This window comes from Ursus arctos, unplaced genomic scaffold, assembly GCF_023065955.2.
Source record: "Ursus arctos isolate Adak ecotype North America unplaced genomic scaffold, UrsArc2.0 scaffold_25, whole genome shotgun sequence".
Lineage (NCBI taxonomy): Eukaryota > Metazoa > Chordata > Mammalia > Carnivora > Ursidae > Ursus > Ursus arctos.
This window is the reverse complement of record NW_026622930.1, coordinates 26,406,933-26,427,100: the sequence shown is the minus strand read 5'-3', so window position 1 is coordinate 26,427,100 and position 20,168 is coordinate 26,406,933. Positions and strand designations below refer to the sequence as shown.

The following is a 20,168-nucleotide window of genomic DNA, read 5'->3' as shown; positions in this document are numbered from 1 at the left end:
AATGAATAATAAGAGCAAACACTAAAACAGCACTTACTATGGGCTAGGCCCTATTATAAAGTCCTTACATGTATTAACTTATTTAATCCTCATAATAGCCCTTGAGGGGACTTACTAATATTTTCCCCATTTTATGGAGGCACAAACTGAGGCACAGAGAGGTTAGGAATCATGCCCCGGGTCTCCCAGCTGGTGGATGGAGCAAGGATGATGAACCCAGGCAGTCTGCCTCCAGAGATAGATTCTGAACCACTCCTTTCTCCTGCTGCCAAATAAATAAATGAATATAGTCATGCCAAGCCTCAGGAGTTGTCTAGGCAGGAATCCTGGGGTCTGTGGGCTACGGGGAAACCCATGCCCATCAGGAAGTATATTACCCTTTTTGGGAACTTCACTTCCCTTTTTTTTTTTTTTTTAAAGATTTTATTTATTTATTTGACAGAGAGAGACAGCCAGTGAGAGAGGGAACACAAGCAGGGGGAGTGGGAGAGGAAGAAGCAGGCTCCTAGCGGAGGAGCCTGATGTGGGGCTCGATCCCAGAACGCCGGGATCACGCCCTGAGCCGAAGGCAGACGCTTACCGACTGCGCCACCCAGGCGCCCCTTCACTTCCCTTTTTTAAACAGGGGATCAGGAGAGCAAATGGGAAAAACAAAGGCAGGGACACCCAGGAGGAGGTCAGGAGATGGGCCAGAGGACTGGTGGTCCTAGATGGCCAGAGCACTCATCAGATGTTCGGTAAATGCCCCGCAAGGTCTACCACTGGAGTGCCAAGCAGAATGAATAAAGGCAATGGGGCAGAACCCGCACCACCCCTCACGGCCCCTCAGCTAACACAAGGAGAACACGGAGGTTGGGAAGCAGAGAGAAGCGAATCTGGAAAGAGTGGCTAAGCTGTGTTTCCCATGGGTGCTTCAAAGAGACATGTGGAGAGCTGCCAGTGACCTTGCAGTTGGGCCTCTGAGGCCTGAGAAAGTCCAAGCAGCTGGGGTCAGCTGGGATCAACCCAACTCCAAGGAGTCTGAGCATCACAGAACGCCCTGGAAGCCTGCAGGGCAGTCGTGTGTGTACCTTTCCTGGTATGGAAACGTGGGTCATGTGGGCCAGAACCTCAGGTCTTCTGGCCTCTGACCCCAGTCCTGTCCCCTCACCGCTGCACCTGGGCCAGCTCACACACTGGGGAAGGAAGCAGAGGGGCCGCCCCTGTTCTGCTGACTCTCCCCCTTGGCTGCTGGGACTCCCAAGGAAGCCTCAACCAGAACAGACTAATTCCTGGAGACAGTTTTGGCCCTGACTCTACAACAGAGTTTAGGGAAGAGATGGTGGAGACATATGTCTGGCCACGGGGCTGTTTACAAGCCATGCTGATCTCAGCCTGTGATGACAGATGGCCCCAGCAGGGAGTTCTGGAGGGTACCCTGCCACACACCACTCTGCCAAAAGACAGACAGACAGATACACACACACACACCGGAGGAGGCTACGCTCGATGCACCGGGGCATGTGAGCGTACTGGAGCCGAATCCTCGATTTGTAAACCTCGGGTGCGTAAGCTGGAAAGAATCTTCTAGTCCCCCAGAGCAGTGGAAGGAGTGTGGGTTCTGGGGCAACCAGACCCCATCAAATTCCTGGCTCTACTCTGACTAGCTGTGTGACCCAAAGCACGTTTCTTAACCTCTGTCGGTCTTAATTTTTTCATCTGTAGAAGTGGGGACAGAAACTCAGTTTCATGGGTTGTGAAGGTCCACTTCACTGAGAAAAAAATCAATGTCAGACTGAAGCTAGCATCGTGCCCGGCACAGTCCCTGTAGGTTCTCCCTGAGACTTAGTCCCTCCCTCTTCCTTTCCTTTCTCCCTTCTTCCTTCCTTCTCTCCTTCCCTCCTTTTCCCCTTCCCTCCCTCCCGTCCTCCCTCCATCCCTTCCTTTCTCCCTTTCTTTCTCCCTTCCTTCCTTCCTTCTCTCCTTTCCCCTTCCTTCCTTCCTTCCTTCCTTCCTTCCTTCCTTCCTTCCTTCCTTCCTTCCTTCCTTCCTTTCCTTCCAGCAACACAGTCTCAAGGACTGCACAGGCTGCTGCCCCTCACTGGCTGGAGACACCAGTGCAGGTTACTCAACCTCTCTGAGTTTTCTTATCAGTAAAATGTAGGGGACAATGCCTTCCTGGCGGCTATTGTGAACAGTAAAAAAGCAGGCAAAACTCTGAGCACGATCCTTGTCACATATTGGTGATTATTATAAGGTTCATTATTCCAGATTTTACTGCTTGGCGAAGTCCTCATGGATCCCCCCAGGGATTGTGGACATCCCACCCAAAGGCTCTGACAGCTTCCTTGGGCCAGCACAAAAGCCAAAGTGGGTGTCTTGGTCACCACAAGCAGTGAGGTGGAGAGGGGTCTGGTCAGACCCTTGGCTCAGACAGGTGCCACGCCAGCCACCCCCACCTCCACCTTCCCTGGACCTCTCCAGGCCAGAGATGCCGTGTGTGGGTGACCCCCACTCTGGGGTAAGCAGGGCACTAACTTGACCTGAGGCACAATTCCCTGGAGACCTTGAGTCCCTTGGAAGAAGCTCTCAGAACATCCCTGAGCCAAAGAGACACTGATTTTTTTTCAGCCCAACAACTGGAATTCTGAAAAATCCCATTTCTTGAGGGCAGGAGACTGGGCGTCTCAGCCAGAGTCCCAGAGAACAGGGGCCCCACCCCAGCACAGCTGGTCTCTAAGCCGGGGTCCTCTAGTTGAGCAAATTCCCCAAGCCCGGTGCACAAGAAGCAGCCCAGAAGGCAGATCACAGGCCGGTTAGAGGCAGGGGCCTCAGGTCACATAGACACAACTTCCTCACCCGTAAAATGAAGATGGTCATGCCCAGCTCCCAGGGACGTGGTCAGGACGCAGGGGAACGAGGAAGCACTTAGCATAGTGCCTGGTGTGTACGCTCTCTGAAGACACGGTTGCTAACAGCGATGGTGACGATAACAATGTTGTTGCTGTGACTTGCCCTGGGGCTCCCCGCTCCACATCCTGCCAGCTGCCTGCATCCTCTAGCAAGCGCCCCCCTCTGCAGGGGCTGGCCTCGCCTGAAACGGTCCCACGGGCAAAGGCCCTGGCAAAACCAAGGCAAACCAAAGCTTGCTTTCTACTGAGGATTTCCAACACATTTTCAGACACATACAAATGAACTTCCATTCCCTCAAAGATCAATATCCTTTCCAGCTCCTCCTATGACCAGTTCTTAGGAGGCTTCCTCTCCATGATGGGGAGAGAAGTACTTCCGGACACACCCCATTATACCACTGGGTTTTGATAAGCTGCAGTTTTTAAAAATAAACCATTCCTTGTGCTCAGTTTCAAATTGAGCTCTGCTCACCAGAAACATTCACACTGGCTTTAGTCCTCCAGAACCACATGGAACAAGCCTACCAGCTTCGCTCCGGGACAATCCGTCCAGCACATCTCCGGGAACTCTCAGGCCTGAGCTGCAGGTTGCTGCCGTGTCTACCCAATCCCAGGCTTCTGGAGGGATGTTGTCTTTCACGCGCACATTACTCATGAAACACGACCCTGGGCGGCCCCCTCCTGGCTGTGAACTCCCAGTCTAACAGCTTGGATTTTGTTGTCTACGGGCAGGCTCAAGTCCCCCCAGAATGATTCGGGAGATCCTGGTCAGCTGAGAGTCAGACACACTGTGGCTTGAAGCCTTGCTCCCCTGTCCTGCTGTGTGACCGTAGACAAGTTGCTCAGCCCTCTCTGAGCTTCATCTTCCTCATTTGTCAAGTCGGGACAAAGACCCTTAGCTTGCACGTGGTTGCAACAATTTCATGAGCTAAAGCAGGTGAAGAGCCCAGCGTAGCATGAAAGTTCCCCAAGAGGTGGCCATCATTGCCTTTAAGAGGGAAAGATGCAGAACTCCTTGAAGGGGCGGAGCGAGAGAATCCGCAGTCCGTGGAGGGACAGGGAGGGGCATGGGTTTTGAGGTGACCTCATCCCATGCCAGGCAGACGGACAGATGATCTCGTGGCGAACAGCTGGAGCCCACCACTGCGGACTGAGAGCAGGGTGCCAGCCCCGCCTGCCCCAGCGAAGGGGCCTGGGGGTTGACACAGCCAGTGCCAAGCCAGATGGGGCGGCAGCCAACTTTCCAGTCAGCCCAGATGTCTGTCTTTCTCAGACAAAAACTCAAAAATGTGGCCTCAATCAAAATGGCTTTTGAGAGCTGTGCGTTCTTTGGACCCTGACAGGGGAACTGCAGAGGCTCTGAAAACTCCCAAGGGTCAGGAAGATGGGGCTCAGGCCGAGTCCTGGAAGGTCAGCAGCATCCGTCACCCAGAGTGAAGGGATAAAGAAGGGAGGGGATCAGAGGCTGACCTAAATTGACTCCCTGAGCCATCTCCCTAAGAAAGAGAGCACTGGAGAATTTTTTTTCCGGAAGAAAAGGGATTTATCTGTGCCATGTAAATGAGACTTCAAGGCAGTCCCTTTCCTCATCAGAAATAGCATCATTCTGCAGGGGCCTTCTTTGACATCCAGCATGGAGCCTCAGAAGCCAAAAGGTGATTTAGGGGAGGCCATGAAGTCGCATAGCTCCCCGGCTGCTGGTTTTATTACTCCCTTCACCCCCTTATTCTGCTAGATGAACTTGTTGGGGATAACAAAGCCCTTCCCTGAAGGACACAGCCTTATTTCATCAGAGGAGACTTAGATGCTCAGAGGGGCAAAGCCACCAGACCCGGGAAAGTTCTAGAATCCAGAAGTCCTGCCTGCCTTGCCAACCATTCCCAAACCCACCCCAGCAGCTCACCTTTTCTTCCTCTGACTCTTGCACGGTAGCTTGCTTGTCATGCCTACTTAGAGAAACATCCCCAATCCCCAGCCCCAGGCTCAGGCATGGAGCTGGGTGTCTGGCACCCTGTCAACACAAACAAGGTTCCTCAGCGTCTTGCCCCTTCCCTATACAATGCCCAGCTGCACTCTAATGTGTTATAAGTGTTTACGTTCCCTGGTCTTTGTTATTTCTTGCTCCGTGTGCTGGAATGCTTGACATTCCAGGGTTTGAACCCTGGTGCCCGGCTTGCTGAGATGTGCTGAACACAGTAGGGGAGGGGGGGTGGGAGGCACTAACTGGGACAGGGAGGAGGTGAGGGCACAGCCGTGGGTGTGCTGTGCTCCAGGAAAAGTTTCTCACTCTCTTGGTCTCTCCTGCATCTGCAATTTCCTTGGGGTGTTGAGCTCTTCCCCATCTCTTTGGCTTACTCTAATAATTCTTCAGATCTCATCCTGGATGTCACCCCCTATAAGAAGCTTTCCCTGATCCACAAATTTGGATCCCCTACTCCACAGTGAACAGATGTGCAGGTTGTCCACTGCACAAAAGCACCAGAGAATCTCAAAGAATCGCTGGCATCTTAGATTTGTATTTGTAAAGACTGTTTTGAACAAAGGAAGTGGCACCTTTCTCTAATTTGTACAAAGGTGCTATAGGACCTATCCGTGGTCCCAGTTCCGCTGTGTTCCCACAGCATTTGGCGTTTGTCTAGTTAGTGCTACCTGTATACCCCCCCACCCCCACCCCCATACCCCAGACTTCACTGTCTTTCCTGGGCCTGCACCCTAGGAGCACTTCAAATGGGTGCTTCATTAATGTAAATATCCATTGACTGATTGGAACGTGGGATGTGGAAGCCTAACCAGGAGGAAGGGAAAGAGGGAAAGAGGGGAAGAAGAAAAGTGGTGAGACATCTCTGGCCTGCAGGGGGAGACACTGAGCAGATCAAGGCCCTCTTCCCCCCCACGGGGCAGTGGGTCCACTCCCTTTTCCCTTTGTGGAGGGATACTTTGGGGCAATAATAGTAACAGCTACTGTTTCCTGACCTAAGGCTAAGCACATGCCTCATCTACTCTCCAGAGCAGCCCCACTGGCGCCATTACTGTCTCCATTCTGCAGACCAGAGATGGTGCGGGGAAGAAGTCAGCCAGCAGAGCTGGGCCTGGTACCTGCTCCGTGTTGCATGCTCAAGCCTGGAAGCTCACTGCTAGCCTTTGCTGCTTCACCGAAAGCTCCATCACACTGCTAAACCGTCCACACTTATTTTTAATTTGGAAAATATGGTCACTGCTCCACAACCAAGTCTGAAGTTAGGAACAGCCCTGTCCCTCCCACCTTTGGGCTCCAGCCCAAGCCCCCTACAAAGCCAACTCACCAAGTCGACTGTTGACAGGAAAAAGAAATCCATGCCAGGCCCAGGCCAGGCCCAGGCCCTAGGAGTGGGGCCAGGTGGGAGAAGAGAGGCCAAGCGGGCAGAAGCCATACTCGGGCACAGGGACCTCATCACCCACCTCCCAACCGTAACATCGACACCTAGGAGAGCAGCATGAACAGGCATTTTGCTGACTCCCAAATCCTCAGTGCTTGGCACACACAAGGCACCTGGTTAGTATTTGGCGAATAAATGAACGAACGAGTGAATGAATGAATGAATACATGTTAGGCTTTTCCTACCCTCCAAAAGAGGGCAGGGAACTGGGTTTCCCATATCCTAAGGCAGAGGGCCCTCTGGGACAGACACCCAACCCTGACAGGGTTAGGAAACAGGAGGTGAGGAGGTGAGGAGGAGGCCTGGAGGCCCCTCCAGGGGGAGAATGAGGGAAACGCTGAGTCACTAAATAAAGACCCCTGGGCCCCTGATGCCTGGGCGGGGGTGTGTGTAGAAGGGGCCCAGCATGGGATGGGCCTAAATCTGAGCAAGAACAATGAGAGGGAGGAACCCCTCCCAGGCAATCAGATAGAGCAGAGAGTCCAGGCTGCACCTGGGCCCAAGCCATCTGAGCCGTCAGGAACCTCGGCCACCAGCTGGGAGCACCCTCAAAGCAGATCTGGAAAGCCTGCCCAGTTCACCAGCCTGTTCTCCCTGCCTGGCCTCTGAGACCCTGGTGGGAGAGGAAGCGGAGGCCAGGCCTTGGGAAAGCTTCGCCCCAAACCCTACGCCCTGGCGCCTGGCACTCACCTGGTCTTGGGGGGCATGGGGCACATGAGGTCACCCCCCAGAAGGCTCCCACACTGCCACAGCAATCCTCTTGGGCAGTCAGCTCCAGCAAGGGGTTGGCACACTGGAAAAGAGGCCACAGACACCCATCATACCCTCTTCCCTTCCCTGCTGTGCACAGAGCTATCCCAGGAAAACCTGAGGCAAGAGCTGAACCCCAACGTCTTGCTACAGGGATGTCTCAGCCAAGGGAGGAGAGGAGAGAGTCAGGGGGTGCCTGGGAAGGAAGCAGAGAAACTTGTAGTCCATCCCACCAAACCCTAAACCTGGGGCCACGGCACACCCAGATAAGAAAAGATCTGTTCTGTGCAGGTCTGCAAACTGGCCCCTTCCATGTCCCCAGCCCACCAAGGGTCCCAAAGGATGGGCTTTCTTCCGTCAAACTCCAGAGAACTATAGGGTCACGCATGATGCAAGCCTTCCCCATGAACAGGGTCTAGGCTCAGGGACACTGCAAGCTGAGAGGCCAAGGAGGATCTGGGGACTTAGAGTCCCTACCCCTTGGCTACTCTCTACCTCCTCCAGTTCCCTTACCTCGGGAGGGGTTTCTGGAAACACCAAAATGCAACTCCAACAAAAACCATCCTGGTTCTGGCTTAGCCCATATTTTTAGGTACCTAGACTCAGGAAATCTCCCCTGATTTCCCGTCACTGACTACAGACGTTATGGAGTATCTCTCATCTTTTACCCCCAAGGCTTTAGGATTTAACCTGCCTTTTCTAATTCCACATCTCTCTGATCCCCAGTCGCCATGGAATACCATACTCTTTCTTGTCGGATCCAACAGCCCGAGTCCTAGGCTCGGCTCCAGGACAGGCCAGGGTTTACTGGGACCAGAGGATGCTGGTGCCCTTCCAGAGGGGGACTCTTTCGGGGCCTCTTCGGCATGCCTGGCCCTGACAAGTATCCAGCGGAGCCTGGGTAGTAAGGAGGCCTGTCCTTGCTCGGGCAGTTTAATGCCCTGCGTTTTCCCATACGGGAAATAGGAGCCTCTGCAGACATTCATTCCATAAGGATGAGGAGCAGAGAGAAGGGGTAGAGTGAGGGGCAGTCACTATTCTGGAAGCCCTAGGGCTGAGGCAGGGGCCTTCTCACCTGTCCGTTCACAGAGCTCAGATAACAGCGGCCCAGCTGTCCTGGAGGCCTGGGTGCTGCTGGGGGTGCTGGCTGAGGGGCCTCTCCAGACCGCGCGGGGATGCTGTTGCTGTCCCAGTGGCTGTGGCGGGGGCTGGCGGGGAGCCGGGGCGAGGGTCTGGTCTCCACGCTGTTCTCCTCCGGGGCCTCGCCCCGCACCCGAGCCACCTGATGGACCTGCACGGAGGCCTCCGGCGGGTGGTGGATATGCACCTTCACCAGGGAGGGGTTCACGGAGGCTGGGCACAGGGGCTGGGTCAGAGCCGGGCAACAGGGCCCCACCTTCTGAAGAGGGCCCACCACCCCCGGGCCAGGCAGGCCACTGGCTCTGTGTTTCTCCTAAACTCTCCCTCCATTTCTCCACTCTCTGCTCAAACCCAGAACAACTCCCCAGTGAGGACGGGGTGGGGCACAAACTCCTTCACTCTGCATCATCCAATGAAGGACCTTCATTCTCAACCTCCAAACTACCTTCCTGATTCTACCTCCCCCCACCATCCTGCACAACCCCTGAACTCTGGCCCGAGGGACCCTGCAGGGCCCCACCTCCACACCGTGGCCCCCGCTGGTCCCTGCACAGGGGAACCCATCCCCCCTTCTCTGCTTAGTCAAAGGCTATCCACCCTTTAAGGCCAACTGAAGTCCACCTCCCTCACGCAGCCTTCCTGAGCACAATTAGGGGGCTCTCCACCCCCTGACCTTCTATGGAGGTCTGTATTTTTGGTGCCTTTTACGTGGCACCTGATAATGGAAGGCAGGGAAATGACATGTTTTATATGATGTTCTCCTTCCTATCCAGCCCTCCTCTCTTGTCCAGGGCTGAGGGTTCCCTGGAGGCAGGACCGCGCCTTTACACTTTTTTGTCTCATCTATAGCACCCACTGGGGGCAAGGACAAAAAAAAAATATTGATGAGTTTGGAGGAAGGGCAAAGAGAAGTTTAGGAAATGAAATTGAGCCCCGGGGGCAGAGAAGGAGGGAGGTCTGAACAGAGGCCGCTTCCGTGCCCTCTCCACGATGCCAGCACCCCCATGCCCGTGACCCAGTGTACCCCCCAGCCCCACACTCACCCAGCTGGTTGGAGAGAGGCAAAGTGAATGTGGACTGCCTCAAGGGGCCTTCCCGCAGGGCCCCGTGGCGGGAGCCTCTCTCTGGAGGCCCCGTGTCCAGCTTCGGGGAGGGCAGGTGGCAGAACTTGCCGGTGGAGTTGGTGGGGCACCAGCACTCGTCCCGGCCGATGCAGCGGCCTCCGTTCAGGCAGGGGATCTGGCAGAAATCTGCAACATCGATCTCAAGGTGACTGATGGTAGGAGAACATAGCAGTGCCCACCACGGGGCTGGGGGGTGACCACCAGGAAGCAGGGGGAGCAGGAACTCCAATCTGGATGGCCTGAGGAGCCCAGCACACCCTGAAATGCAGGGACTTTCCAGGAGGCCGGGAGTGAGGAAGCGTAGATAATAGCCAGCCCTTGCCTTTCTAAAGAGCCCTTTCATGCTTTCCCAGGACCCCACAATAACCTGGGGGACAGGAGGGCCGCAGCGCTAACTCCCTCACTTCTCTGTGGAGGAACCATGGACTCAGGCAGGTTATGGGACTTGCCTAGAGTCACACAGCTAGGCTGTCACAGAGCTGGTGAGGACTCAGCATTCTGTGTGACTGAAGACAACTCACAGGAGCCATACTGTGAGAGCAGTCGGCTTCCTTCCTGCAGAAGGTCTGGGCTCCTGCCCAAGGCAGGCCTGTCCTTCTGGCCACCCTGCCCCCCCCCCCAGGGCCTGGGAACCCCCTGAGGGGGGAAGGGACTCACAGATGCGGAAGCCAGACTTGGGGTCATGCCCATGACCACCCTGGCTATACAGGGTGGTGGTGTCGCCACGCTCACAGCTGTTGGAACAGTGTCCGTGGGCACAAGTCTGCTTGCAGATGGTGGGAGTGAAGACGACCTTGATCTTCTTGATTTTCTCCGTGAGGTTCAGCCCTGCAGAGAGAGGGCTTGGGTCCAGGGGGCAGGGCTGAGAGGCACAGCTGTGACCTCCAGAGGCTGGTTAGAAAGGCCCATGGGGTCAGGGGTGAATCCATCCCAAGGGCATTTGCTAAGTACGTACTGGAAGCAAGGTCCCATAGTGGGGGCAGGGTACTACCTTTGAGAAGCTCATAGTCCAACGTGCATTGAGGGCTGCCAACGTGTCAACCCTGAAGCTCGTGCTTTATGCACATGAACTCTTGTCCTTCTTGGGGGAGTACTCTTTTAGGTTAAACCATTAGAAATTGCCATTTTTGTAGGTTACAATGGCTGAATATTGACCATGTTCCTACATCCCATCTGACACTTCTATTTTACAGTTAAGGAAACTGAGGCCCAGAGAAGGTTGGGTTGCCCCACTTCACACAGCTTGCAAGTGTCGCAGCTGGGCTTGGAACCCGCGGGCAGAGAACTGACCGTAGCTGTGACTTGCCAGAGAGGAGTTTTCTAAGAGAAGGGGAGGAAGACAGAGCCTGCGAGAACGACTAGAGTCAGGCTGTGGAGTGCCCTGATTCCCGGAACAAGGATGGGCACTTTATTTGGTTGGTAGTGGGAAGCCTTTGAAAGTTTTCAGTGAGAGATCAAAGAGAATGCGTGGGGGACTGGTGCCCTCCCAGCTGGACTGTGCAGGGGGACGGGGAAGCAGGGGGACCAGCTGGGAGGTCACTGCAGCCATGCAAGCTCGTTCCGCAACACAGGTGGTGGCAGTGGAAATACAAAGGAGGGGTATTCATTCAGCGTGTGGAGCCCAGGGAGGGAAGCCAGGGGAGAGGGCTCGAGGAGGGAAGTATAAAAAGTCTGTATAGACCGTGTGTTTAAGAAATTAGTCTGGGAAGAGAGGAGGGACAGGGAGGAAGCCCAAGGGAAGCAGAGAAAGATCTCTGTGGACTGTGTGAGTGTGCAAGCGTGTGTGTGAGAATGGGCACCAGAACCAAGGGTATCTGCTGATGGGAAGGGGCCGGAAGGGGGGACAGGCTGAAGAGGGAAGAGAGAGGTGTGGGGGGGAGGACAAGGGATGGTCTAGCGTTCTAGAGGAATGAAGAAGGGGAACACCCCCTTTTCAAGATGGCAAGAAAGGAGTCACGGACTCTAAAAAAGAATGAGTACTGAGAGGGATAAACCTTGAAGACATGATACTAAGTTACAGCAGACATGAAAAGCCACATATTATACAGGCTCTGTTAGGACATGTCCGAGGTAAGCAAATCCCTAGAGACAAAGTAGACCAGTGGGGCCCGGAGCTTGCGGGAGAGGCTTAATGGGTATGGGGTTTCTTTTGGGAGTGATGACAATGTTCTAGAATTAGATAGTGATGGCAGTTGCACAAAATTATGAATACACTAAAAACCACTGATGTGCACACTTTAAAATGGTTAATTTTATGTGAATTTCACTTCAACTTTCAACATGGGAAAAAAAGAAAGGAGGTGAGCTTAGGCCCTGGTTTAGCTATGGGAGTGGTGTGCACGGTGGGGCAGATGGGCAGGAAGGTGAGGAGCTCTGCAAGAGGTGGCAGGTGTGATGGAATGGGACTTGGGAAAGTGGGGGCAGCTTGGAGTAGCTGCTCTGAGGGATGAGAGAGTGAAAGAGACAGACACAGAGAGACAGACAGAGACAGAGACAGAGATAGAGACAGAGAGGGAGCAGGCACAAAGGAAAGGACTGTTGGGAAATGACCAGAATGTGCCAAGGTGGGAGCCCACAGGGATGTGGGTTCAGTTGTCTCCTCTAGAAAGCAGAGGCCCAGCTGTGGGTACTACGGAAGCAACTGGTCAGGTTGGTCCAGGAAGGCTGCGGTTTGCAGGAAGGATGAGGTGGAAGGACCCAGGCCAGGGAGATGAGGTTCATGGCTGGATACGAAGGAAGCAAAGGCAGAATGTGTGACAGCAGCAAAGTCCCTGATGAGCTGGTTTGGGATCCTTGGAGCCTGGCACAAAGCAGGCACTTGGCAACTGCTGGTTGATTGGCTGAGGATGAGGGACAGGTGAAACTCGGCCTGTCCGGGCGAGTGGAGGGAGAGCAAAGGTGGGGATAAGAAGGTTAGAGATTTAGATGCCCTGCTCTTCTAGGACCCTGAGACAGGGCATCCTTACCCCAGGGGGATGACGGGTGGTCCAGATACGCTGCCTGATGGGTGCCATCCCTTCGCTCAAGGCCTGGCCCTGCGGGCAGGGCATTGGAGGTGAGCTGACCACTGGCTGCGGTGGTTGGGTAAAGCCGGACAGTCCGGGACAACCCCACGTGCTGCTGGGAGGGCTGGGTCTGGCTGAGCCCACTCAGGGTCCTGTGAAGATAATGGTGGAACAGGAGTTTACCTCCCAGAAGCAACATCGCTGTGCCCTCTGTCCCCGCTCAGGCCCTCTGTCCCCGCTCAGGCCGCCCACCCCCTGTCTCAGCACTAGAAGAGTGCCCTGTGTTTGGCTGCCTTCTCTCCACTGTGTGCAGTGACTCAGGGATGCGGAGGTGCTCTGGCCTGCCAGTTGGTTCTGTGAGAGTGTCTACCCCTATGTGGAATAGCCAGGTGTTTGCTGGGTTATTCTGGGCAAGTCACAGCTTCTCTGGGCCTCAGGGCCCTCGACTATAAAATGAAGGTGTTAGACTGGTCCCATGTGGCTCTGACATTCTGAGAGTCTTTGAGACTCTTAGGGACCAACCTCTGTCCCCAAACCTAAGTCTGCCTCAAACCTACACCCTGCCGCTTTTTTTTTTTTTTTTTTTTTTAGACTTTATGTATTTATTTGAAATGGAGCGAGAGTGAGAGAGCTTGAGCTGGGGCAGGGGGGAGGGGCAGAGGGAGAGGGAGAAGCAGGCTCCTCCCCGCTGAGCAGGGAACCAGACGAGGTAGTCAATCCCAGGACTCAGAGATCCTGACCTGAGCCTAAGGCAGATCCTTCACCGCTTAACGGACTGAGCCACCTAGGTGTCCCCTGCCCCCGGCCACTTTTTTTTTTTTAAAGATTTTATTTATTCAACAGAGATAGAGACAGCCAGTGAGAGAGAGAGAGAGAGAGAGAGAGAGAGAGGGAACACAAGCAGGGGGAGTGGGACAAGCAGGGGGAGTGGGACAAGCAGGGGGAGTGGGAGAGGAAGAAGCAGGCTCATAGCTGAGGAGCCTGATGTGGGGCTCGATCCCAGAACGCCAGGATCACGCCCTGAGCCGAAGGCAGACGCTTAACCGCTGTGCCACCCAGGCGCCCCCGCCCCGGGGCATTTCTTAATTCAACCCTTAACACAAATTACCTGTGGAACAGGTGCCCAACAAATGCTTATTCACAGATTGATTTGGGGGCGGAGCCTAGACAATCCCACTCATTTCTTTTCATTGTAAAAATAATATAACAATATTCAAGGAGAAAAAAACCTAATGCATCATCCCCCCGCCCCCATGCAGCAAATACTTTGCACATTTCCTTTCAACCTTTGCTCAAATATACGTTTTACCCTATTGTCATCACCTGTAGACACAACTTAAATTCTGATTTTTCACTTAACATTAGATCATACTTTATACAATCCCAGTTTTCATATTTATCATCTCAGTTACTACACGATAGTCTATCTGAAGACAAATCACAATTTATTCAGACATTTGCCTGCTACATAGATGGATTTTAATTTTTAACTGTGGACATACTTACTCGTATGGCTTTTTTCCTTCTGTTAAAATATTCCTTTAGTAAAGGGGGATTCGTTATACCATCCTATTTTATTTTGTATGTTTGAAAAATACTTAAAATAGACATTAAAAAAGGGTTTTCTTTAGGATTAATTCTATAGACTAGAATGACCATATTGAAGGGTATAAGAAAGAGGTTATAAACATTTATGGCTCTAGGTACACACTGGTGGGTTGTTTTTTGAAAGGGTGTATCAAAATGTATAAATGTACCACTCAAAGCGCAACCTCAAATTCCTAATGTGTTATTATTTTTTTATACTTTGCTAATTGAAAAAGTATAAAATGGTATTTCATTGTTGCTTTTTCTCTTTTATTACTTCTGAGTTGAAATGTTCTTCATGTATCTATTTTCCACTTGTGAAAACTTTCTGCTCTGTGTCCTTTGATATCTTAACTATTTGAGCTGTCTCAGATTTGAACACATTATTCATGTAGTTTATTAGGCTAGTCTACAAGGCAGCCTCCACGGGATATATTCTGTCACTTCACAGTGTATATGAACCACTGTGTATCATGGTGTTTGCACTGTGGCGAGTGTGAGCGCGCTGTGGACACTGAAGCTGAGGGAGCAAGTCCTGGTCCAAGGTTAGACAGCCAGTAAATCACGGCCCTGGGATTCCAAGCCCGAGCATCTTGACTCCTGCGCCACCTAAGAGACCAGCCCAGGCCATGATGGAAGCTCAGCCTAGGAGCATCCACTTAGGCCTGGAGGGTGCTCCTTCCCCCAGTAGGCTCTTCCTTCCCCCAGTAGGTCCCTCCTTCCCCCAGTAGGCCCCAACCCTAGCCTCTCCACTGGATTCCTTGCTCAAGTGGGATAAGGTGTGGGACCCTCTCCTTCTGCTGTCTCTACTCCAATTCTGAGGACTGTGGGTGCCTAGGCCATGAATAAGCTTCCTCTTTCCTTTCCTGGCAGAAGCCAAATCAGGAGAGATGTCAGACGTGGGTACCCCAGTACTTCCCTTGGCAATGTTTAGCCCCCCGACCCCAGGCCCTTTTGCTCAGAGTTTGGCTCCCATAGGCTTTAATGGTGGTCCTCCTTCCAGGGCCACCGGCAGCAAACCCTTACCCTGACAGGCCCCAACCATGCCTCACCCTGCTTCCCGAGTTTGGGGTCTGGAGTGGGAGAGAGGTTCTGTTATCCATTCGAGAAGTTCTGGGCTGTAACGGGCCAGAACTGGGAGCCCAAACTTCAGGCTCCTGCTCCTCATTCCCACGAAAAGATCTGCACAATCAGCTGCAGCAGAAAACACAGCCCTTTCAAAAGCTTCCCAGAGTGTGCCCGAGAGAGAGTGGGGGGGGGGGAGAACGAGCTGGTGGGTTGGTGGGCGTCTCCTCCTGGTGGCACCAGGCTGCTTCGTGCCAGCACCACAAAGCACCCTAGAAAGATGAAGGGAGTAGCTCATGTTCTGCCCAGTTCTGCACTTTTTTGAACTTGACCGACGAAGAGCTCCCCAATCTGGTCAAGATCAAAACTCCAAGGGTTCTTTCTTGGTAGTTTGTTGTCACTGTTATCATTGCTGTCACTTGTTTCTCCAATGGAACTCAATGCTGATGGCCCCAAGATTCCCGAGTTCAAATCCTAAGGCCAGTGGTTAATGTTGCAGAGAAGAAAAATACCACCGTCAACAAAGACACTCCCACGTTCCCTAGTTGTAGGTAGGACCTGGCTGTACCGAGGGGAGAGAACAGGATGAGGCCAGGCAAATGTCCGTTCTTCCTCTTCTAGCAGAATGGCCTGAGCAAGTCACAGAGCTCCTCTGAGCCTCAGATTCCTCATTAGTAAAGTAGGAATAGCAACGCCACATCGTGGGACTGGAGTGGGGACTAAGAGAAACAGCGAGGCCATGTGATTACTCAGCAAATAGAAGTAAACAGTCATAAGTTGAAAAATATGCCAGAATTTTAAAATCACATGAATGACAACAGAAGAAGTACTAGATACAGTTCAGACAAGCCACTGAAAATTCTTCTTCATCTAAGGGGAATGAAAGGCTCCCCAGAACACTTTGTTATACTGTCCAAGCACCCTTATATGTCAAGGGCTGTGGAGTCTGTAAGCCCCATAGTCTGGCTTCGTGTTATCTTCACGCTCATTCTCTCAAGTGATTCAAAAGCCTTTAGCAAAAGCCCCGTTGCATGCCCCATCCTAGTCTCAGTTAGGTCGTGGGACACCAAGGAAAGGGTGTGGCACCATGTTGGGCCCAGAGTGGCATAAAGAAGCAATGCCCCTTTAAGGACAAGAGTGGTGGCCACAGAGGCAAGCAAGAGCTTCACCGAGAAGATGACTTTCTTGGACCACAGCCCCGCACAGGAGAGGGTCCGTTTACTCAGCCTGGGAAGAGCTGCTTTGATTTCATCAAAGGATAACGGTTCTTGAACTTTCCTGGCACAAGAAGAGAATTTGCTATCTCTCTGGGATTGTCCCAGGAAGTCCTGGCAAAGCAGCCACAATGGACCAGAACAGCTATCTCTAAGACTTTAGGGTCTTGTGAATCAGTAACATTTTGAAACAAATGTAGGGGAACCACATAGAGTTGCCAATTTTTTGTTTAGGTAAATAAGAAATTCACACACACACCTACCAATGATGACCACCATAGTTCCATGAAAGATAAGACATTGCAATGCCAAAAAGAAATATTTGAATAAGCTTAACTTCATGGAAACCTCACCACATTGACTTTATTTTCTTCATTTCTTCATGGCCCAATGACACATTCATGACAGGTTAGCACCAAGCCAAGAGGAAGCCACAGAGCTACTCTAGTCTGAGGACTTTGGGGCTCTTTCAACCAATTTGGGAGGAAAAACAACTTCCTGCCCCTGCTGGCTGGGATCTTCAGACCCAAGTGAAAAGTGCCCGGACGGTGCATACCCACAAAGATGCCACTTAGTTCAATGTGGTGTGCCCACATTCTGCCATCCTGAAAAGATATTTAACACTGAGGTTTTCAAAGGCAATTGGGGAGACAGGTGGGTGAGGGGCTCCATGCCCTCCACCCCACCCAAGTGACCCTGAGCCTGCAGGCTCCACTCCATCTACTTTATAAATTGGGCTTCCGAATACTGTTTTGTTTGCAAAGGCTTTTGCTGCTAAAAGAAAGTTTAAAAGCATCATACAAGGTGCATAGAGTAATTAGAGCTACCATCTATTGAGGACTGAGACAGATGCTTTATTTATTTGGGTGTTTTTAGGTTTTATTTATTTGAGAGAGAGAATGAGCGACTGTGATCAGGTCATGATCTCAGGGTCCTGGGATTGTTTTGTAATAAAAATAAATCTCTATTTTCCACAGCAGCTCCGTTGTATAGATAAGGAAACCGAGGTTCAGGAAAAGCATGGTAAACGTGTGCAAATAACTTGGATTCAAGGAGGACCGTGATGGCAGCAGCAGCACCAGAACTCAGATGTAAGAAAGACCACGGCATCCAAGCTGGGCCTGAAGACAAGGGTAGGATTTTCACAGTCCAAAATGAAGCAGAAGACATTGCAGATTAGAAAAATAACACAAGACAATGCGTGGCGGGGGGGAGTGGGGAGCATGGGCCAGCGTGGGTAGATAAAGCATGGAATGGAGGGGCGGGGACGACAAGGAAATAACAGCCAGGCAATGTCTCCCAGGTAGCAGGCATCGTGCCAGGCGTGCTACACAGTTACCACTTACTTGTCCAAACAGCCCTATGATCCCAACCCCTGCTTGGCCAAAACCCTTCAACAAAGTAAAAAGACAAATGACAAATAGAAAAATGGGTGCCACTCTTATCAGAGACAAAGGACCAATCTCCATGATATAGAAAGAGCTCCTGGAAATGGAAAAGGCTGACTGGTAGCCCTAAAAGAAAAATCAGCCAAGGGGTATGAACAGTTCACAGGAAAAAATACAAATGTTTCCTAAACACATGAAAATATGCTCATTCTCTCTCTCTCTTTTAAAAGATTTTATTTATTTATTTATTTATTTATTTATTTATTTATTTATTTAAGAGAGAGAGCGAGAGACCAAAAGAGAGTGTAGGGGAGGGGAGGAGCGGAAGAGGAGGGGAAGGAGGGGGAGAGAATCTCAAGCAGGCTCCCTGCTGATCACGGAGCCTGCTGGGGGGCTCAATCTCAGGACCCTGAGATCATGACCTGAGTAGAAACCAAGGGTCGAATGCTTAACCGACTGAGCCACCCAGGTGCCCTGAAGATATGCTCATTCTAAGAGATGTGCAAATGAAACGTACTCTGAGATAGCATTTTTAATCCATTAGGTTAGCAAAAATTCAGAAGTTCAATAGTAGACTAATTTGGTGAGACTGTGCTGAAACGAGCATTCTTTTTTTTTTTTTTTTAAGATTTTATTTATTTATGTGACAGAGAGACAGCCAGTGAGAGAGGGAACACAGCAGGGGAGTGGGAGAGGAAGAAGCAGGCTCCCAGCGGAGGAGCCCGATGTGGGACTCGATCCCGGAAAGCCGGGATCACGCCCTGAGCCGAAAGCAGACGCTTAACGACTGCACCACCCAGGCGCCCCCTGAAACGAGCATTCTTGAATGTTGCTGTAGGAACGTGAATCGATACAGGCCTTAGGAGAGCAATCTGGCAATGTAACTGAGGGCATCTATGCTTTGCTCCTGCAGTTCTAGCTCCAAGATGATGCCACAGGTAAAGCTGCCATGTAGGCACTGAGCCCACCCTGCCTGGGTCTCCTTTGCAGCTGGTGCACCTCCCACTGGCTGCATCTGAGTCTTGCTCTAGGCGGATGGCAACCACCTGACCAGCCCCTCCCACCACCAGTGGCTGCCCGAACAAGACATTCAAAAGCCCTGCCCCTTGCCTCAAGGGGGGACAATTCTGCAAGCTCCACCCTCAGTCAGGCCTTGGCTTGATTTTCTTGGGACCAATCCTTGCTAGGCTCTTTCCACCTTCCCATTCTGCTTCCCTCCCTTGGCAATCCCCCAATAAATCACACACCGGAAGCCATGTCCCAGCTCCACCTCTAGGGGAGTCTGACCTAAGACACTTGGGAATGTCCAAAATGATGGATGAACCAGATTATTCATAGCAGCCCTATTTCGTAATAGCAAAATATTTTGTAAAGAATAGAAACAACGTAAGTGTCCTTCCATAGGAGATTGGTTAAACAAACTGGGATATATCCACAGGATGGGGTCATATGCCCTCGAAACAGAAAGAAGCAGCTTCTTTACGTCTATTGGAAAGCTCTCCAAGACATACTGAAAAGTGGAAAAACAGCCTAGATCTGGTCCACCGACCATTTTTATACGGACGGTGAACTAACAGCATTTTTTAATATATTTAAATCATTGAAAAAGGTCAAAAGAAGAATATATTTCATGACATGAGAAAGTGATATGAAAGTCAAGTTTAAGTTTCCATAAATAAAGTTGAGCTGGGACAGAGTCACGGTCATTGTCTGTGGCTGCTTTTGCTCTCACTGGCAGAGCTGAGTAGTTGTAGAACCATATGTCACACAAAGCCTAAAATATTGACTGTCTGGCTTTTTATGGAAAAGTTTGCCGACTCCTGGTGTGGGGCATGTAAACTTGCATGTAAACAGAGAAAATAAGCATATGTGTTACATTTATTTGCATCTTTATAAAGCAACCTAGGAAGGCTACCTTGGAAATTAATAACAGGGGTTACCTATGTACGTGGGGTGGCAGGGAGTGGGAAGGGGGTAGATGGTGAATAAACTCGTGCCACAATTTAACAAATGCTCGTTCTGTGCCAGGCTCCATGCCAATAATCCACATTGCCCACATCATCTCACGTAGGTCTCTCCATAACTCCAAGAGTTACTCATTACCCCATCTTACAGTCAAGAAAACAGAGTAGTGGGGCATCTGAGTGGCTCAGCTGGTTAAGCGTCTGCCTTTGACTTAGGTCATGATCTTGGGGTCCTGGGATCAAGACCCATGTCGGGCTCCCTGCTCAGTGGGGAGTCTGCTTCTCCCTTTCCCTCTGCCTGCCACTCCTCCTGCTCGTGCTCGCTCTCTCTCTCACCCTCTCTCTCTCCCTCTCAAGTACATAAATAAAATCTTCAAAACAAAAAAAAAAGAGGAAGAAAGAAAGAAAGAAAGAAAGAAAGAAAGAAAGAAAGAAAGAAAGAAAGGAAATACAGTAGCAAGTTTCTATCCGTTCCTGAATGTTACAGAACTCCCAAGGGCAGAAGCCAGGTTACCAAACCAGGTAAGTTCATCCTAGAGCTACCCCACCATTTGTTATTGCTATATCACCATTTTACAGATGAGGACACTGAGATTTGAGGGGACTGAAGAAGAATAGGTTCTG

At 51.5% G+C, this 20,168-nt stretch overlaps 1 protein-coding gene across 3 annotated transcripts in view; it reads right to left on the bottom strand.

Moving 5' to 3' along the window:
• Positions 1 to 20,168, bottom strand: part of LTBP2 (latent transforming growth factor beta binding protein 2) — a 108,029-nt gene that overhangs the window by 39,273 nt on the left and 48,588 nt on the right. For all 3 annotated transcript variants that reach the window (XM_057318709.1, XM_026519507.4, XM_048220085.2), the window contains 5 exons: positions 12,288 to 12,478; positions 9,979 to 10,149; positions 9,241 to 9,447; positions 8,133 to 8,410; positions 6,998 to 7,100 (listed from right to left, as the gene is read on the bottom strand). In XM_057318709.1, coding sequence (XP_057174692.1) covers positions 6,998 to 7,100; positions 8,133 to 8,410; positions 9,241 to 9,447; positions 9,979 to 10,149; positions 12,288 to 12,478 — 950 coding nt within the window. The remainder of the gene's footprint in view (positions 1 to 6,997; positions 7,101 to 8,132; positions 8,411 to 9,240; positions 9,448 to 9,978; positions 10,150 to 12,287; positions 12,479 to 20,168) is intronic.